Here is a 19,993-nt window from a genome sequence, read left to right on the forward strand (position 1 = left end):
TTGGCCGTGTTGTTAGGCTGGACCTGGTGGAGAGAGCTTCGTGTGCGACTCTGAGCTCAGGCAGACCTGCCAGGAGGACTTGCTGCGCGGGTTCCCTGATCTCACCGTCTGGCCAAGAAGTTCCACCGTCACACGGCGACGCTGCCAGGGGACTGCTACAGGTTCTACCAGGCGGCGCTGAGCCATATCCCTGCCCTCATCACAGCATTGGAGAGATACTCGGGTACACACAAAACCTGCAGCAGTTGAATCAGTAACAGTTTTACTGTACAATCAGATGCCAGTATTTTAGGAAGTTGTCCTTCTTTAAAATAGCTTTGATTGATCTGATCTTCAAAGATGCCGGATCCGTTTAGCAGAAGTAACACAGTCAGTGTAATTTTTCTGCGCTTACTAGAGAAACACTTTCTTGTTCTTTGCTGAAAACACACGACATGGTCTTCAGCTGTTATAGCCCATTCAAAATCCAATTAGTAATGACTTATTAGATGACATTTGGTACAAACATTGCTTCAGTCACATATGAGTTTTACCCTCTGATCGGCTAGATCACTGAGAGTCACTGATACCTGGTAGTTTTTTGTTTTGTGTTGCTCCATTTTTGCCAAATTGGTTTCATAACAGCTTAAATGGACAATGGACAGACAGTGTGTGTGTGTGTGTGTGTGTGTGTGTGGGTGTGTGTGTGTGTGTGTGTGTGGGTGTGTGTGTGTGTGTGTGTGTGGGTGTGTGTGTGTGTGTGTGTGTGTTGCAGGTAGCTACCAGGTTCTGTTGGAGGCAGTGTTCCTGTCTCCTCTCAGAGACCTGCTGAATGACTTCACCAAGTATCAGGAGATGATTGAAACCACTCTGGACATGAACCAGGTCTGACCTTTCACATTTCTATACATGTGAAAAAAGGAAGGATATTGTTCTGTGTTTGCATATTCTCAACGCTGCATGTTGCTTACATGTTTCCTTTCTTGCATGTTGGTTGCTCCGTGCAGATCGACCACCACGAATTCCTGGTGAAGGCGTCGTTTGATCCGGTGTTGAGTGAGCTGAGAGAAAAGATGGATGCGCTGGAAAAGAGCATGCAGGCGGTGCTGAACAGTGCTGCCAGGTGTGGGTGTGATTACACACACACACACACACACACACACACAAAAGATTATCTTTTAATGTCAGATCTGTATCTGCAATAGAGTTAGAGACTGTATTTTAAGGTGGTGACTGCACGCGTGCATCTGATGATGAGATTTTTTTTAAGATGTGGTGTGACGAAAATACCAAAGCCAGTCGATAACACCATGGAATCATCCAATAAAACAAATTCTTTTTGAATGTGATAAATATTGCAGATTGCTCCTACCAAAGGGGATAAAAAAATCAGACTGGATGTCTGCAGTGTAATTAATGGAGAACTAAAGAAGAAAACCCTAAACATAGTGTATCAGCTGATTGCCGTCTTTCGTTAACTGGAAGACGGAACAGTGGCATTATTCATTACAGATGTAATAAAGACAAACTTAATTTTGTTTGTAGTTGTTATTAACAAAGTGTGTAAAAGTCATTTACACAGTTTTGTCTGTTGTTTTACTTAAGTTTAAATAAAGCTAAGATTGAATTTTGGAGCATTTGTTGTTTTTCCACACAACAACTTAATCATTATTTTCTTAGAATGGGACAGAAGAATTTGACACCACATTGTTAATGCTTTTTACACAACCAGCTGCATATACTCTGTATACCCCAAAGTAATTGATTACATTATTACATTTATTCATGTTGGATAAAAAATGAGGGAATGTTTGCCATCTCTAAATAGGACACTAATTATGCCTTCAGTCATTAATAGCTGAGGTAATTGTGTTTACTTATCTTTAGTAACTTTATGATGGAGAGCAATGATCATGTTGAGAAAAATGTTTAATTTGAGTTAAAGTTGATGATTTTCACCTGGTATCTCCAGAATCAACTTAGCCAGTGCATTTTTGAGAAGATGCGTGTAAGCTACTGTACATCAGCTGTGTGTGTGTAGGCTTCACTGGTACAATAAAAAACCCATTTGCAGAGTAAATATACATCTTTGATTGCCAGAAATTCTTTTTCTTTTCATTTAGATATATATTTAGTATTTGATTTAAGTGAAAATGAAGATTAGTAATAAGTTTGTTTTAGACCCTTGTGACATTACATCAGAAATATCTCTCATGACCGTAGGTGAGGGTTGGAACTTGATCAACTTTTTGTTGCCAATTGCAAGAGGTCAGTTGAGCTGGTCTGCGCATCTGATTAGATGCTTGCTCAGATGATGGATTTCTGAAGTTGACAAATATTTTTTTTTTTTGTGTGTGTTTGGGAATTTCGGTTTGAGCTCATTGTAGTAACTTTGCGTTTCAGGTCTGGATCCTGGCAAGACGGTGAAGCTGGAGTCGAATGCCATGCTGGGTTTTTACCTGAGAGTCACCTGCAAGGAGGAGAAGGGTCTGAGGAACAACAAGAAATTCACCACGCTGGACGTTCAGAAGAACGGAGTGCGTTTCACAAACAGGTCCGTGTCACTGTGTCACCAGTGTTTCCCACAGATTTAGAAACCACAGTAACACACACAATGTCACACACCTAATGTCAGCTTCGGACAACCCCACTCTTCCTGTCAGCTGATGGTCTGCACTCTTGCATGTGCACTTTCACATGTCCACAGTAAGCTGAGTTCTCTGAATGAGGAGTACACCAAGAGCAGGGAGGAGTACGAGGAGGCGCAGAATGCTATCGTCAAAGAAATCATCAACATTGCCTCAGGTGAGGAATCTCCCCACATGCTGCTCACGGTGTCTCATCAGTATGGAATTGATTTAACAGAAAGAACCTTGTCTGAGCAACGTGGAAATTACGATCTCTCGATTAAATGGAATTTGGCTTATGTGACCTTAAGTCTCCTCTCTCTGTGATGATTCATTGGAAGTGCGGAACTGTTTGAACCACCAGGTTACGTGGACCCCCTCCAGACTCTGAGCGACGTAATAGCGCAGATGGACGCAGTGGCGAGTTTTGCAGTGGCATCCGTCTCCGCTCCTGTGCCGTACGTTCGGCCTCGCCTCTTAGCCGACGGCTGCAGGCGTATGGAGCTGCTGCAGGCCAGACATCCCTGCATGGAGACAGACGCAGACACCGCCTTCATACCAAACGACATCACCTTCGTCCAGGGAGAAAAGAGCTTCTATATTATCACAGGTGAAAGTGCAGGATCCAGAAATACTTGACTCATACTGGGAACTAAAATTCAGGATATATCAGCCTCTGCTGATTTCAGTTTTGATCGTTCTGTTTTTAATCTGTCTGTTTCAACTTTCTGAAGATGCAAACTTTTTTCTTCTTTTTTTAAAAATTCATGTATCGTTGATATACATTGTTGCTCACCATCACTGCTTCTCCTCTCTATTTATCTGCAGGACCAAATATGGGCGGCAAGTCGACATTTATCCGTCAGGTGGGTGTGATCGCTCTGATGGCTCAGATCGGCTGCTTTGTGCCATGCGAGAAGGCGGAGCTTAGCATGATTGACAGCGTCCTGGCCAGGGTGGGAGCAGGAGACTGCCAGGTGAAAGGCGTGTCCACCTTTATGTCGGAGATGCTGGAGACCGCTGCCATTTTGCGGTAGGTACACGTACACACAAAGCTTGTTCACTAAACACAAGCGATACAAGCCTGGTCTCATCATCCGTACTGTCCCTGCAGCTCGGCCACAGAGAAATCGCTCATCATCATCGATGAGCTCGGCAGAGGCACATCCACGTACGACGGCTTCGGGCTGGCCTGGGCCATCAGTGAACACATCGCCTCCAAAATCGGCAGCTTCTGCCTGTTCGCCACACACTTCCACGAGCTGACGGCGCTGGCGGCGCAGCAGCCCACTGTGCAAAACCTGCATGTCACGGCCCTGACCTCCCACAACACACTCACCATGCTGTACAGAGTCAAACCAGGTCAAACAGCACACACAAAGTGTTTTTTTCCCTTTCCAGACATGAAATGTGTGACATTGCAAGCTTCATCTATCTGTTAAAGTGATGGCTTTTAGTTACTCAGACACAGATGACTTCTCATGTTCCTTATAGCTTTATTCAGACATTTATGCAAAGAGCCACATTGCTCTTGCAATATCTGGCATTCGGTGCGGTTGAGAGTTTTCTCTCCTCTAACAGGCTGAAGTGTTTCTCTTGTGACTCTCTTAATAAGCATAATTTATTGGATAGAATGCAAGACTTCAGGGCTTTAATTGCTGTTTTCTCAAACGCTGTAGCCTATTTAAAGCTGGAAATTCATTCAGTCATGGTTACAGTTGGCATGAATGAAAGTTGATGTAAGATGTGAGACATTTGGTCTGATTGTGACTGGTTGAACAAATGTTTTTTTTTTTAACTTCACTGTGATTGCAGTTGTTACATCTTTATTTGTTTATTTATTTATAGATTCAGATTTAGTCTGTCAAATGTAAAAATGTTATTTTCTTGCATAGATTGCCTGTATTGTGTAGACCAAAAACCCTAAGGAGTTCATTTTACCATGAAGCAAAATAGAATTTATCTTTGATATTTTTACTTGTTTGACTATTAATTATCAGAAAAATTAATTAGTTTTATTGATTAATTGTTTCAGCCTCAGTTAGACTAGTTGTCTGTAGTTTGAAGATGCTTGAGTGTTTTAACATAATTTTGTATATAGAAGTCTCCAAACTGACGTGGCCCAAACTGTGTGTTCAGGTGTGTGTGACCAGAGTTTTGGTATCCACGTTGCCGAGTTGGCTTGTTTCCCGCCAGCAGTTGTTGCCATGGCGAAGGAGAAGGCGGAGGAGCTTGAGGAGTTCCAGGATCCTGCAGGAGAGAAGTCGGACAAGGGGGAAGAGCCAGAGGCCAAGAGACGACGGACAGACAAACAAGTAGGACTTTGACTCTACCAGATTGTCCTGCTGTTATCACAACATTGACATATGATCATGCATAATCACATTTTTATCACATTTTGTCTGCACAGTTGACAGTTTTGTAGAGAGAGACATTAGAAACAGGAAATGGTAACACTTTTCATGCAGGATTTATAAGCCACATATAAACACTAAGTATGGCTTAAAGCCTCTTCAATCACGGTTTCTGAACACGTATAGACTCGCTTTGGTGCTGCACTTCTTTCGTTCTTTCATTCCCTCCACTCCAGATACAAAAGCACATACACCTCACCTTCGTCTCACACACATACACACAGCCAGGAGAGTTTTCTGGATAGGTGGGGAAGTGTGTTGTCTGTGAGAGGGAGACAGCCACGGGAGAGAGAGCGTAGTGCAATGCCAAAGCAATTTTCATGCCGGCAGCTTAGAACAATTGTGTGACAGTTTGTACTAGATTTTTGTGACATAGTCATTTAGCACATCCCATGTGGAACAAGCCGCAATACATCAAGTATATTTTACTAAGAATTGTTCCTGTTAATTTATCAATAAGTGGAACAAAAAACATTTTTCAACTTAAAGGTCAGTTGAAGGATTACATGCTTCTCTAATCAGTGTTAACAGTGTAAATGTAAATACAGTCATGAGACTGAAAAAGCTGTTTCCATTCAGGGTTCCTGAAGAGTTTACACTCGCCAGACACAAAATTTTGTTTTTGTATAACTGATGTCCTGCCTCTCTCCTTTAGGTGGGGGAAAACCTGATCCAGGACTTCCTGGAGAAAGCAAAGTCACTTCCTGCTGCCACCATGAGCGAGGAGGAGGTGAAGGCAGAGCTCAGGAGGATGAAGCAGGAGCTGGCCACCAAAAATAACACGTATGTCACAGAGATCCTCGCACGCTGTGTTCCTGTAAAAACAGCTTAATTATGTGCTCGACAAAGATTAACTTCATGTACTGCAGACAAACACTATAGCGCTCACACTGTATAGTTTTTCAATAAAGACTTATTCCTGGATGTGATGTGTTTGTTTTTCTCACCTAGTTTTGACTCTGACTTGGTGACTGTGCAATGGCTATTTTTCATGAACAGCAGATTTGCTTGGATACACTGTGTGTGTGTGTAATTATGTAAATAAGAATTTTTGTTCTAAGAAAGACTGATTGTTTTCTTCTATATGTGCGCAGGCAAAACATCAGAATCATATATCACACTCAGTTGTCAGTTTATTAGCTAAACCTAATGCAGTCCAATATAACAGTCCTGCAATAAATCCTGCCTTCATGAAGGTTATAGTGCTCAGTTGTTAGTGAAACTAGTTTAAAAAGGTTTTTGATTCACCTGTATAATTTTGGAGGCTGTATTTTGCTGTGCTGCATTATACAGTGTTTGTTATTTAGCCAACCCCACTGATATAACTGGGGTGGAAAAAATAATTCAAATTACAGTTCAACAGCACCACAAACTGCAGCCCTAAATAATCATGCAGTTGAATCAACACCTCTTTAACAGTTTCAACAAAAACTGACCATTTTAACCTCCATGAGGGAGGATTTACTGCTATTTCGCTGCCACTCTGATCGACAGTACGATATCCATATCCAAGAGGTTTCGTGGCTGCTGTATAAATTTAAATCCACGTTGGAGATGTCATGCATAATTTCATGCACAGCCTGATAATTTCTGAGAGTTTGAACACTTAAAAATGTTTTCTGCAGTAAATATCTTCATCTGTTGCTTTTATCTGCAGCCACTAGGTACTGTAAATCACATTGTATAGACCCAACAATCACTCCCTAACAATAATAGTTGCACACTCACTGAAAACAGCAAAACTCTGAATATGCAGCCCTCAGCTACTGAAGATTAGACGTTATGATACTTATCTATAGGCATCTTTTGAAGACTTTAACAAGTAATAGATTAAGATCACGAGTCAGTTGCCTCCATCTATGGATGACAGCACAGTTTGAGTCATGATTAATCGGTTCACCTCTGAACATTGAAAACAATTTGACAAAGGTCACTTATAATGGATGCTGCAAAAGAAAGATCTCCAGCTGTTACAGATGAATAATGCAGGTCTTTTTTTCCTCAGTAGCAGCTTTCTGATGAACGAAGATCCCAATCGGTACATTTTAATAATTTGTAGCGTGCTCCCTAATGAGGGCCTGCAGCAACCTGAACGACTCAGAGCAGCTGCAAGTAGTGAAGTGTTTCTTGGGAAGTTACTCACCTGCCAAACATTATCTCTTAGGATACATAACCAGCATTTTCTTTAATATGACCTGGTGTTTATTGGTAATTATGCAGGATGTGGATTTCGTCACAGCGAGTGAATTTACAAGACAGACACCTCTGATCTAATAAAGTTTTATTTTCTTAGAAATGGCCAGTTTCCTGTTTTCTTTTTTTGTCTTTCTAAGAAAGTATACCCCTTTTTGAATTCCAACTAGCATCTACATAATGGTTATTGAATACTTCACAATATATTAAGTCTAGATGTTATGGTACATGCATACGATTCAGGCTGCATGAGGAGCCACAGTCACCACGATACACGGGGGAGAGAGGGGGGTGGGGGGTGGGGTGGGGACTGCAGATTGACTCATCAGTTCCAGTTCAAAGGAGCTCTGACGCCTCCTATGGAAACCCTCTCCACAAAACACTGACTGCATCAACTTATAAACATATACACATACACACACACACGCGCACACACACACACAAACTTTCACTGTACGCAACACACATTTATGCACACACACGCGCGCATACACACCTTTATACAACTGTGGAGCCCCTCCACCTGCCATTGAAGCTAATATACTGGAGAGGGTTTTTAGTGTTTAAACGAGATTCTCTTTCACAGAAAGAACTTCACCACTGGGACGTTTGAGTTTCTGCAGTTTGCCTGGGTGTCGGGGTGGGAGAAGGGACGCTAACCAAAGAAAAATAATAATAATTATAATAATATATAATAAAATAAAAGACATTCAAATACAGTCAGCTTTTTGCTTGAAAATACAAAACTACATGAGAAAGCATTGAAATAAAATCCATTGATCAGAACATATTTTTTAAAAAAAAAAGCCCAAGTGCTCCATCACACACACACAATCTTGCTCTTTATCCACACACAACAGAGCAACATCCTCCCATCCGTTGCCTAGTTACAACCGCCTGGGCAGCCAATGGGAATGGCAGCTGCGAGGAAGCAGGAAGTCTCTTTGACAGCAGTTCTTGTGAAGAAGAAGTGGGCTGGGAGCCGAGGATTTACACCAGGTGGGGGGGGTGGGGGTGGGGTCTTCGTGTGCTGCCAAAGGGGGCGCAAGCCGCCATCGACAGCCCCTCTGCATAGCCCTTCTCCTCCCATCTTCTGTCTACAGACTGCAATAAGAAATACTCAAGTGAGGAATCTCTTGTGGCCTTTCTGTCAGTCTACCCTCAGCTCCACTGCTCCCTCTAGTGGAGTCTGCCTCCGCTGCAGCGAGTCTGACTGCAGCGGGCAGGAAGCTGCTTCCTCTGCAGCCTCTTTCACCTCGATCCCGTCTGAGAGCGCCGCATTCATAGAGTCTCTCTGGGTCCTTATGGCTGCAAGTGGATGTGTGTATGTGACTGTGTGTGTTTAAGTGTGTGTGTGTGTTTAAGTGTGTATGTGTGTGTGTGGATGTGTGCAATGTAATGTGTTTGTATGCTTATGTGAGGAGAGTGTAACTCGACCGGATGCCTTCAGTTATGTTGCAGTGTGTTGGACTCGATGGGCGGCGCCGAGTCATACAGAGTGTCTGTGTCGTGTGTGGGCTCTCCGGCCAGCGTGCACGGGTTGGACAACGTTCCTGCTCCGCAGTCACAAAAAAACCTGAGAGGAGCAGATACCAAGGATTAAGAAGAGTCCCTTCAAGTATACAACAGTAGCAATAGAGTGGTTACTTTTTCAGATTGAAATATATGATTTTCACTGTTTTCTTTCAATTCATATAAAAAAAATAAAAAATAAAAAAAAAAAAAACTGCAAAATAAATAGTTGTCATTAAAACAAAATTTCAGGAAGGAACTAAAAGACTCGTACCGATCGTGCCGTATAAACTCTACATCATGCCCCTGGTGGCATTTTTTGATGCAGTTAACACAGATGGCGTTCCTATCTGTTGTATTACAGGTGTGACATCTGCAGAGACAAAACAGATTCATTTATATAACACAATGAGGCTAAATAAATATAAAGACACATGGTTAAATGAGACATTCAACCATTTCTTAAATTAACAGTTTCTTAAATGTGGGGTTGCAACAAACCATTATTTTCATTAAGGCTAATTTGCTGATTAATTTTCAGATGAATTTCTCAATTAATCAGATTAATACTTTGGGCGATACTTTGTCCATCTAAAGCCCAAAGTGACATCTTCAAACTTCTTGTGTTGTCCGAAACCAAAACATGATACTGACCTAGATGGTGGAACTAGCTCATGTTTGGCATTGTTGCTTAGAAATCAGTTATCTACTAATCCATAATGAAAATAATCCTTAGTTGCAGCCATAACCAGTTTTAATCTGAACCTTTTATGTGATGCAGTTTACCTGTAGAAGTCGTGCATGGGGTAACTGGTGTAGCTGGAGATCTTGTAGAGACACTGTCCTCTGCTCACCGCCTTCTCAATGGCATCCTGGTTATTCAGAATCTTATTATCTGACAGAGGAGGAACAGAAAATGATCAGGTGAGGGCAGTCAGAGAGCAAACACAGACCAGACTGGGCTAAACTTTAAATCCCACGGCGCAGCTACTTACCTTTCATGGTGACGTTGACCCCAGAGGCCAGAAACAGGCCTCCAAAGCGATTGTTGAAGATCTGGTTTCCCTCAAGCGTGGCTGTGGCGTGGTTAGTAATTTCAATACCTGTGGAAGAAAAAGAAGTCTGCCATCAGCACCGAAAGCAGATATAAAAGGGTGACATTATTTGTGCTCATATGGAGCTGATTTTGAACTCTAACCGGCAGCGAAGCCGTCAAAAATGCGGTTCTTGCGGAGAATCGGATGGCTGTTGGTGCTGATCAGCACACCGGCCTGAGCGTTCCTGAAGATGTCATTCTCTTCCAGCAGACCTACAGGGAAAAAGTAACTATCAATATACAGGAGCAAAATCACAAGGAACAACCACCAAGGTAACAGGAAAAAAGATGCCATAATTCTAGTATCAATCTAAGCGCTAAAGTTAAACAGTATGTTGATGTACCATCAGGTTTCAAACATATATTGACCCAACAGGAGGAAATATTCTGAAGCTATGTGATGCTCTCTGAATTTTCAGGCTGTTTGCCTTGTTGAAGACGTCAGACTCTACTGTACCTCTGCCTCCATTGAAAATGCAGATGCCTCCATCTCTGCCATCGTGAATCTTATTTCTTCTCAGTGTGGGGTTGCTGTCCGTCTTGATCCACACCCCGGCCATGGCATTGTCAAAGATTTCATTGTCCTCGATGAAGCCCAGACCTGTTACATCACACAGCAAGATTAGGTAACGGAAGTGCACAGGCACCACATATGAGAGACAAATTGATAGATTAATACACCAACCTGAGTTGTAGACTAAAATTCCTCCATTTTGGCCGCCCCATATCTTGTTGCGCCTGATCTTTGGGTTGCTCCCCGTCCTGTCAAGATTCAACAAAAGGTTATTTGAATCATTCACAGAGTGGAAAAAGAAAACCAGAAAAAACATAATGTGTTAAAGCTTTTGCGTAGAGTCTCATGTACCGCATGTTCAGTGGATACAGTGATGGAAGGGGGCAGTTGTTACCTTATTTGTACACCAGAGTACATGTGATTGTAGATGTCATTGTCTTCCAACACACCGTGCCCGTTGTCATAGAAATATACACCAACCTACAAAATAAATTAAAATTTTATTGATAAAGTCGACAATAGTAATAAGCGTAAAATTATTGTTTAAAGTCCAGTAACAATACATGTTACATTACTTTAGGTAATTCTCAAAGCTCACTGAGAGCGTTTATATTAACTTTTGACAACCGGCAATCTAGTCTTCCTGTTTCCAATCATTATCCAATCAACAGAATATTTCTGTTAACACACAAGTGCGAGTAAAAGGCCATGTACGCGGCGCAGTGCGCCTGGCATCTTCCCAAGAGTCAATTACAAGCTTCCCTGGAATGTCTAACTGCAACTGTAATGTTTGTACATGTCAAACCAAAGCCTGATTCCTTCACAGGATCTCTGCAGCGTTCACCAAGTTAAATGTGAGACTTTTCAAGACCTTTTTAATACCACATAGAATTCAAGTATGAGAGTATGATGGAAAACCAGTATGGATGATGTGGCCTTTTTATAGCAGTAAACAGTCATTCTTAGTGATATAATAAAATGTACATGACCTGGATCTGAACAGGCAGTACAATCTGTTGCAGCTAGCATTAATGGCTGTGGTTGCTGTAGGTGCTAATGGTGCTGAGTGACACAGCCTTCAGAAACACAGTCCTCTGTTAAAACAATCCTACTTTCACTTTATAGGTGTATAACATTTCTGCACAGCCTGCAATCGAATAAAAAAACATTTAATATCCCAGCCTATGGCACGCAAAAGAAAAATATTTTAAACATTTGTTAATAAAATTTGGAGGCCGTCTAAGGAAGAAAACTCAGTGCTTTAAGACTTAAAAGACATGCAGGTACCCTGATTAATAACTACTTTAAGAACTTGCGTTTGAGAATGTTTAACTGTCTGTTTTACCTGTTTGCCACTGTGGATGCGGTTCTTGCGGAGGACAGGGGTGCTGCCTGTGGTCACCCAGACTCCGGCCAGTGTGTTGCTGTAAACCTCATTCTCCTCGATCACCCCCTGGCCTTTCTCGTGCTGAAACACAAAGTAGGAGCAGCTGTTGAAAACCTTCCGATACAGGGATTTTTAGCTTTATAACAATAATCTTGCTGAAAACAGGGTGCCTTTTTAATTCTCAACTATATTTTAATCAAATACCATAAAGACATTTCACAATGATGAGCGTATTTACCACATAGATTCCCCCATGCTGTCCGTCATGGATCTTGTTGTGCCGTACAATGGGGCAGCTGTTGGTTCGGATCTGGATTCCCGCCAAGGCGTTACCGTAGATATCATTACTCTCTATCAAACCCCGTCCATCTCCAAATATGTACACCCCTCCTTGGTTACCGTTGAATATAGCGTTTCCCCTGGTTATAAAAAGGAAATAAACAGTCGAAGCCTTGGTGTAAATATGCAGGTGGAGAAAATTACTAGAAAAGCTGTCCCTGTGTGAAGCGTGTGTTCATACCGTATCGTCGGGTCACTGTTGGATGTGATCCACACACCGGCAAAGTTATTAGCATAGATTTTGTTCTCTATAAACTGTCCCCGCCCCTTCTCGTGGACATAGATGCCTCCCGTTTGGCCGTGATGGATCTCGCAACGCACCACTGTGGGGTTGGCGTAGGCCTTCACCTCAAAGCCGGCTATACGGTTTCTGTGGATGTTACAGTTCTCAAAGTAACCCTGAAACACAGAAAAGACGCATTTGATGGTTGGTCCGTGATGTTTCTTCAAGTAAAACATATGACATGACGTAGCTGACGTGCAGTTACCATGCCGTGATCAAAGGTGAACACTCCAACATCTCGTCCGTGGTGGATGTGGTTACGTCTAATGATGGGATTACCATGGTTTTTCACCCATATTCCCGCTAGCGCATTGTTGCTGATTTCATTGTCTTCATAAATCCCCTGGAACAAAAACAAATCTTTGAGTCAGAAGGAAAGCCTGTATGAACATTTCTGTGTGTTTGTTTGGACATTCCTTGCAAACCGTGAGTGTTACCGTTGAGGGGGGAAAAGTTTATTTTTACCTGTGCGTGGTCTGTAATGTACAGCCCTACGTTCTCACAGTCGCTGATGTTGCAATGTTTGATGGTTGGACATGCTCCCTGGCCGCTCACACATACAGCTGAACCCACTACACAGAGAGGAAAACAGAAGGGTCACACTACAGTAGGGCTGCAAATAATGATGACATTCACTTTCAGATAATCTATCAATTGATCGACAGTCAAAAAAAATCCAAAAGGGCATTCAATTCACATTTTCAAAATGGTTTTCATGGTCATGAAATCTAGTCACCACTTCCAACACAGTGCATATACTAATCACACATGCCCACTGAGTACAGACACAGGGGTAACTGTCACCTGGATCCACAATAAAATGACAACTCAGCACTTAGATATAAAACAATACTGGTATCTCAGTAAAAGCAATACTGACATACTCATTAGCAACAAATAGGCAATGGTTATGGTGTTTTTTTTTTTTTTTTAGGTAGCAGTAGTTTCCCACTGTGAAAAATGCTCCTGAGACCGTTTATTGTTGCAGAATGTGACGAGTCATTTCGTGCTACACGGTTTAACCAAGATAAAGCACTTGATTAAATGACATGACGTGACAGAGGGAGTTTTACACCGTGCAATATTGGCACTGATTTTCCACCTCTGAAAATCCAACAACCCAAAATTTTCTGTTCAGAGAGAACAAACAGTCATAATAAAAGTAGTTGCCAAAAAAACTACTGCTCCAAGGCGTCTTGGTTTCCAGTCCAAGACCCAAATGACTAATTTAGTCTTTCATCCTTGGATGTAGCCTCATAAGGAACACTCTGATCATTTAGTAATACACCAAAATGAGGGACACTGTGTGCTTTTCAAATAATAGAAAAACCATGGCTCCACACTGTAGAACATCAAGTAGACACAAACACCTGTACAATAAAGTAAAGCTACTTTTTTAAGCTAATGCTGCATTTGCTAGCAAGGTGCTACATCATATCTACATTTCTCATTTCTGAGGCTGTGCAAGTGTTCCATGTTCCTGTGGCCTCCACAACTGATCAGCACACGTGTGTGTTTGCGTGTGTGCGCCTTACCTGTGCACGTGGAGCGGATGATGCAGTGGTCGATGTTTGGGCTGCAGTTGACGGTGATCTCCAGACAATGGTGGGCGTTGTGGTGCTGCGCCGACTTATCATCAGGATTAAACTGAGGAGAGATGAGCAGCAGAGGTCAGACAGAGGCTGAGTTTACTGACAACACGTCAAGCTTCTGTCCACCCACTACATCCACACTGGACTCCTCCTACTGGGGACATTAGTGCCACTGATGCTCGTAGCTAATTATTGGATGTAATCAGAAAACAGTGAGGTCTTAAGCCTCAAGATGCATGAAATAATACGATTCACATGAACTGTGATTGTTTATGTAACTGAAGATTTTTTCTACACACACCTTTCATACATCAGTCAAAACAATCTATGTAACTGAATATAATACAATGCCAGTAGCAATGGGGCTCTCAAATATGGCACCTACTTAATTTATATTTAGACTAGTTTGCATTTTAAAATCCAGGTGATTAACAGCTGATCATCAAACAATCTGAAACATTCTTAACTGCAAAATAAAACATCTGGCAACGAAGCTGCTTTCAATCAAGTTCAACAAAGCAAATTCTTCACTCTTATATGTTGATGAATGTGCCCTCTTCCTTCAGAGATACATGTTCTAGTTGACCATCAACTGGTTATCATCTATATAAAAATAATAAGTTAGAGACTACACTGGACTTTCCCATTGTATATTCCCAGTTATATTATATACAAGCATTCTTCTGGTTTGGTTGAAAACTGGTTAACTCAAGGAAAAATTGATGTCTGTGTTTACCTTGATGGTCATGTATCCCACATAGGCATCCTCTGAGCCCTCCATGAAGACAAACGTAGAGTCTCTGGTATTTTCTATCACCACCTTGTCGGCTACTTTACCAGGAGCTGAGAGGAAAGCGGAAAACACTCATTAACACCAGCATGTACATGGAGACAACCACAGCTAAGCGTTAAGAGAGATGTTGATTGCATGAGGCACGAGCATCAGCACAATGCCTTATGTAGTTTTCAGTGAGACCAACAGCCTTACCTGCACCAATCATGGTGATGGGGGACTCTATATAAATCCACTCATCTGTGTAGATGCCAGAGTGAACAAAGATTAGCCCATCAAAGTGGGCCTCTTGGACTCCACCCAGTGCATCCTCAATGGTGTCATAGTACTGCAGGTGAAAGGCACACTCTTTCAGGCAGAATATACACACACCTACAATTTAAATCAGAAGGCAGTTCACAAAAACAAGCAGATATTTCAGTATCAGTACTGAAGGATTTGTCCGTAGCTACAACTTACGAGCATGTTCTCTCTGCCTTTGTATCTGCCAGGGTTACTGTAGAAATGCTCAGCAAAGCCTGGTTTTACATGGGCACCTTTGTACTGCAACACAGAAAACACCAAGGTCAATATATATATAGCTGCTTACTACCTCAAATATTAACATAGTGCTCATACAACCTGAGCATCACACTATCCCTTTCAAACAGCTATCATAGCAAATAAGTTTGATTCAAAAACATAATTTCTTTTGGTGCTTATTTTTGAAATGAAAACACAGAACAAAACAGAATGGGCTTCTCAAGAAAGCGTTTTAAAAGGTTTTCTACATTTTACAGGCCTGAAGGGGTAAAATGATCAAATAATACACAGGAAAAGGTTTGAAAAAAATTAACATAATTTGTGTAGCAGAATTTTTTTTCTGCTTCCTGTCCTGTTAACCATCTTCTGTCCCCTCAGAATTATCTTGCAACTTCTTGTGAGAGTTCAGATAAAAAATATATGCAGCACACAAACCGTGACTGACTGACAACCCATGCAGTAGTACACAATTTCACAAACATCGTAGAGTGATTTAGGGCTGTAGTCTCACAGTCAGCTGGTTGGTCTGACCAAAATAAACCTAGAATAACCTAAAATAATTAGATTAAAATGATTTAATATGCTTTTTTATGTTTAATTTATTAACGCTAATAAGGCTGGCAGACAGAGTGGCCAATTTAGTCAATCTAGAGGTAACGTGCAGATCTTTTTTCTGGATCAACTGATTGAAGAGTAGATACGATTTCAGCCAACTAAGATTTTCTTTGGTTGACTAAAGTCCTAGAGTGATTAGCAATAGATGCAACAACTAAACACTGCATTTTTTAAAGAGTAATACAGTAAAGAATAGGACAACTGTAAAAACCTATTAAAAAATAAAACTACAATTTGTGTGACAGCCATTAATATTTTGTTCTCACTTTGAATTTCCCTATTACATTATAATCAATAAAGCAAACATGTTTGTCTCCCATTAACCTGAGAAGCTTAGAGGACGTTTAGTCTGAGAAAAAGCCCTGGACTGACACAATCAGATAATGACATGAACTTCTCTGTAATGAATTTTACACATACTATTGTTGACATGGCTTTAGAAAAATAAATTGGAGCACACAAATAGATATTAAACTGATCTTTCTGTGGATGAACTGAAAGCATTCACTGAGACTGAATGAAAACAGAAGCAAAAGAAGAATTTTGACCCCCAGACAAAAGAGCTTGGCTGAGGAGCTGCTTTTGAGTGTTGTGTTGGTGTTTTGAGAAAACAATCACAAGAAATTACACACAAGCAGGTAAGAAAAAAGCACTTTTCAAAATGGATTATACAGACCTGGTTAATACATGTGTACATACATGATTAAATTTGTAACACTTGATTAATTACTTTACATCCTATTTTTTTTTTCCCTAGGCGCTTGTCCTCGATATCAAGTCCAGTAAGGGTCACGTTTCCTTTTTGTTGCACATATAGCGATATTTCAAAAATATGGACATTGATTTGCTTTTTAATGTCTCTGATGTGCATGTGCAAAGTGTTTTAACTGTACAGCCACTCTTTTCCCCAGGTCAGACATTCTTATTCTAGTGAGTGGCATGGAGTTTATTGCAAAGCTATATATGACTTTGCAGAACTGCACACTCTTTATTTTTAATATATACAGAGAAAACGTAAAGGAGTGAATCAAATAAACCAGGTCAATGCAAAGATATTGAAGCACCCCTGAGAGCACTTTCTTCATGAAAAGAAAACAAATCAAAACTATGGATACCAACTCACCAGTTGTTGGAAGCTCTCCTTCCATGGGTTTGGGTGTTCATGCTCCTCAGGGCTGACCTGGAAGAACCTGCCCGGCTCAGGGTGCATCATGGGACGCGTGTACTCAAACACCTCCATGTATAGACGCTTCCTACAATTTTCAATACCACATACACAGAATGTCAGTTGTCTGTCTTGTAACGGCTGTCATATTCACGATAGGAACAGAGCGGTTTCATTCTGTTCAGCAGCACTGACCATAGTATGGGGTCGTTGGCTAGCTGGCTGAACCTCTTGCAGACACAAGCTGCCTGACAGAGGTCCTGTTCCAATAAGTAGGAGAAGATCTTCAAAACGACCTCATCTGGAAGCTTCTGCTGCAGATATTGCTCTGCTGGGGCTGCTGAAAACACACAAGTGCACACACAGACACACACATTCCTAACGTAAGCTTCAGGAAAAATCTTTCACTCTAAGCACATTAAACTATGGAGTCATGTTATTTAATGGACTGCAAAATAACAAGATTTACCAGATCACAGAGGGAAAAAAAATCAATAAAGACTCATGTAAAAAAGCTAACTCTCCTTGCCCAGCTGCAGAGATTTAACACACACCTGGCAGGTCGTGGCTCTTACCGGACACTCGTGCCCGCTTGGCTCGATGGCCAAAGGCCTCTGTTGATGAAGTGGAAGCTCCCTGTAAAAGAGGGCAAGTAGGACATCAACTTCATGCCAAGATTCAAGCACTAAGTAATCAACTGGGAAATTTACTGCTCAGTCACAAAATCATTGTTCCTTCAGAGAAGGACACAGTCAATCAGCAACTCACTCTCATTGACATATGCAATATACACACACGCGCACACTGTAGTCTGTAGGCATGCAAACTGCAGTGAAATAATGAACTCAAATGCTTCAGTCTTACCTCCATTGGGCTCTTGCTGGGGCAGGCAGAGGCGGTGGCAGAGGCAGCAGCGGTTCTCTTGGGAAGCAGGGTTTTGCGTCGAAGCTGGTAGGGACTGTTCTGAGCTCCTGGACCGGATTCCTCAATAGCCATCTCTGCTGCAGCTGCTGCAGGAGCCTCCTCATCTGGACGGAAGGGAAAACACATTTCCTATACATCCACCACTTTCTGAAGAGGCACTTCAGTGCACAAAGCTGCAGTATGGAGCAAGGCCATGCAATTAAAACAAAAAACAAAAAAGGGAACCACAGGGTAATTCTCTAAGAAGCCCAATCTTCCCAGACTTTTACTCAATTAAACATCTACAATTTCTCAAGTGATTGCAGCAAACACTTAAACCACTGACACTCTTATTCTCCTTACCTTTACTGACACAATGGTGTGCATTCAGCTCACATGCTGTATGCACACTGCGCAGGCTAACAGACAGGGCAATAGTTGGTAAGGCAGACAAAGGTTACTGATTGATAATGGCAGATGCACCCCCTGCAAGCACATTACCACTCTTTCATGTGTAGTCATACACAGCTGATATCGGACAGTGTGCATTTGTCTTTGGGTCGTATACGTGCAGAATTAGGCTCATCTTTTATGGTGCTGTCAAATTAAGGGCCGCAAATGAAGTCGATCAGACGTGCGGCTAATGGCTAAAAACTGAACTGCGTAGCTGGCAAATCCGCGGTGTAAACAAATCAAGCTACAGCTAGCAGGCACCGAGAACAAGGAAGGGGATATGGGTTCAAGCTGGTGGCTGCGCTAGCTTTAAACTACAGCCCCAACCACACAAAATGGACACAGTGAAATCATCCAAAATCCCACCGTATCATCTATCACAGCTGATCTGTGTGGCCTCTTGAAGCTGGGGCAGCTAGCTAGCATTGCCCCCGTTCGCTGCTAATGTTTTTGTTAACGTTACACCCCAAAAATGGCAGTCCAAAGACACCGCAGATTTACACCCTCAGAATCGTTAGTGACAGCTGGGAATGCAACAGCCGAGCAGACACGAGAGACTGTAGTTATAGCGTGTGAAGTCGATCCGTTTGCTTCCAGCTGAGGTTACCTGAATATGAGCTATTAATGTTAACCGTATAGCTACATACGCATTACGTTAGGCGAAGACAACCCCCAACCTCCACCTAACCTGGTAAGCTAGCTAGCGGTGTTAGCTAGCCCCAATCACTCAAGCCAAACAAAGCGCGGCCTGGCCTAAGCCACAGAGCAAGAAGCCTCGGTTTTTCCTGCTGAACCCGCCGCATTAAAGCGCAGAGAACGGCCCACTAAGGTATAAACGAGGGTTACATGAAGACTGTTATCCCCTGACACGGCTTCGTCTTAAATCGTAAGCTGACCGTGGCCTAGCTTACCTCTGTCCCCGTTGTTCCGTTCGGGCTGCACCGGGCGCGGCCTCGACACTCGCCTGGGTCTCCTGTTGGTGGCTCTGACGGAGTTCATCTGGGGAGTTGGTTGTTGAAAAATAGACTGCTATCCTCGACCGTCCGCTTCCAAATTTAGCCCTAGACCCAAACTACCACCCGGACGGCCTTCTTCCCTGATACACCCAAACAACTGCGATCAAAAACCCGCTGGTATTTGGGGTGTAATCGCTTTTTTTCTCCGTGATGTTACAGCTCCCCCCGTATCGCCGCTCGGTGCCAGCTCCGTCTCAGTCTGTAGCAGGAGGAGCCATTAACCCACACGGGAAACAATCGCGAGAAAAAAAAGAGCAGAGTGTCCGTTCGACCAATCATATCTGGCGTTTTATAAGCTCCTCGTGCATTAACCAATCAGGAGCTTCGTGTTAGACAACTTGACAAACCTTTCTGTTGGGGTTCGGAATCGGTCAAGCGGCGAGGCGATTTGATCAATGCAGGGACACTCCAATGGGCCCAAAATAATGTGCATTTTGCAGCCACAGGGGTCAGTGTCAGGCGCATAAATGGATAAAAGGACTAAGGCTCCATGCTGCTGTAATTGGGTAATAGTGTGCCTGACTAAGGTAATAGTTGTTAATGTTAAAGCATTTCCACACTTTAACTTTATTATTACTAAATTATTTACA

At 42.2% G+C, this 19,993-nt stretch overlaps 2 protein-coding genes across 5 annotated transcripts in view; one reads left to right on the forward strand and one right to left on the reverse strand.

The window, feature by feature from the left end:
* msh2 (mutS homolog 2) overlaps positions 1 to 5,933 on the forward strand; it is a 13,422-nt gene extending 7,489 nt beyond the window's left edge. The window contains exons 8-17 of the mRNA XM_022742908.1: positions 755 to 864; positions 987 to 1,102; positions 1,400 to 1,405; positions 2,381 to 2,533; positions 2,687 to 2,784; positions 2,971 to 3,216; positions 3,435 to 3,639; positions 3,721 to 3,968; positions 4,746 to 4,921; positions 5,676 to 5,933. Coding sequence (XP_022598629.1) covers positions 755 to 864; positions 987 to 1,102; positions 1,400 to 1,405; positions 2,381 to 2,533; positions 2,687 to 2,784; positions 2,971 to 3,216; positions 3,435 to 3,639; positions 3,721 to 3,968; positions 4,746 to 4,921; positions 5,676 to 5,852 — 1,535 coding nt within the window. The 3' untranslated portion in view covers positions 5,853 to 5,933. The remainder of the gene's footprint in view (positions 1 to 754; positions 865 to 986; positions 1,103 to 1,399; positions 1,406 to 2,380; positions 2,534 to 2,686; positions 2,785 to 2,970; positions 3,217 to 3,434; positions 3,640 to 3,720; positions 3,969 to 4,745; positions 4,922 to 5,675) is intronic.
* Positions 5,934 to 7,284: 1,351 nt separating this feature from the next.
* Positions 7,285 to 19,595, reverse strand: LOC111220010 (F-box only protein 11-like). Of its 4 annotated transcripts, none has more exons than XM_022742939.1 (22): positions 19,299 to 19,595; positions 17,896 to 18,059; positions 17,607 to 17,667; positions 17,227 to 17,368; positions 16,990 to 17,119; positions 15,189 to 15,272; positions 14,925 to 15,057; positions 14,673 to 14,779; positions 13,880 to 13,991; positions 12,810 to 12,916; positions 12,550 to 12,687; positions 12,243 to 12,460; positions 11,961 to 12,141; positions 11,681 to 11,803; positions 10,730 to 10,815; positions 10,507 to 10,583; positions 10,279 to 10,422; positions 9,924 to 10,034; positions 9,721 to 9,828; positions 9,512 to 9,620; positions 9,000 to 9,098; positions 7,285 to 8,789 (listed from the first exon to the last, which is right to left on the reverse strand). In XM_022742939.1, exons 1-22 carry the CDS (start codon positions 19,384 to 19,386, stop codon positions 8,660 to 8,662), a joined length of 2,652 nt encoding a protein of 883 aa, XP_022598660.1. In that variant the 5' UTR covers positions 19,387 to 19,595; the 3' UTR covers positions 7,285 to 8,659. The 4 variants fall into 4 exon arrangements, with proteins under 4 accessions (XP_022598660.1, XP_022598659.1, XP_022598658.1 ...); XM_022742938.1 differs by having other exon boundaries at positions 17,227 to 17,371; XM_022742937.1 differs by having other exon boundaries at positions 17,586 to 17,667.
* Positions 19,596 to 19,993: the final 398 nt, after the last annotated feature.

The sequence above is a fragment of the Seriola dumerili genome, unplaced genomic scaffold, assembly GCF_002260705.1.
Source record: "Seriola dumerili isolate Sdu_G_001 unplaced genomic scaffold, Sdu_1.0 BDQW01000068.1, whole genome shotgun sequence".
Lineage (NCBI taxonomy): Eukaryota > Metazoa > Chordata > Actinopteri > Carangiformes > Carangidae > Seriola > Seriola dumerili.

Bases quoted from the DNA above. Each gene is read 5' to 3' on its own strand.
- LOC111220010 (XM_022742936.1), bottom strand. From the start codon at position 19,386: ATGAACTCCGTCAGAGCCACCAACAGGAGACCCAGGCGAGTGTCGAGG. The intron at 15,273-16,989 runs GTGAGTTGGTAT...TCTGTGTTGCAG, and splicing joins AGGAGAGCTTCCAACAACTG to TACAAAGGTGCCCATGTAAA. The intron at 12,917-13,879 runs GTAAGGCGCACA...CTCTCTGTGTAG, and splicing joins CATCCGCTCCACGTGCACAG to TGGGTTCAGCTGTATGTGTG.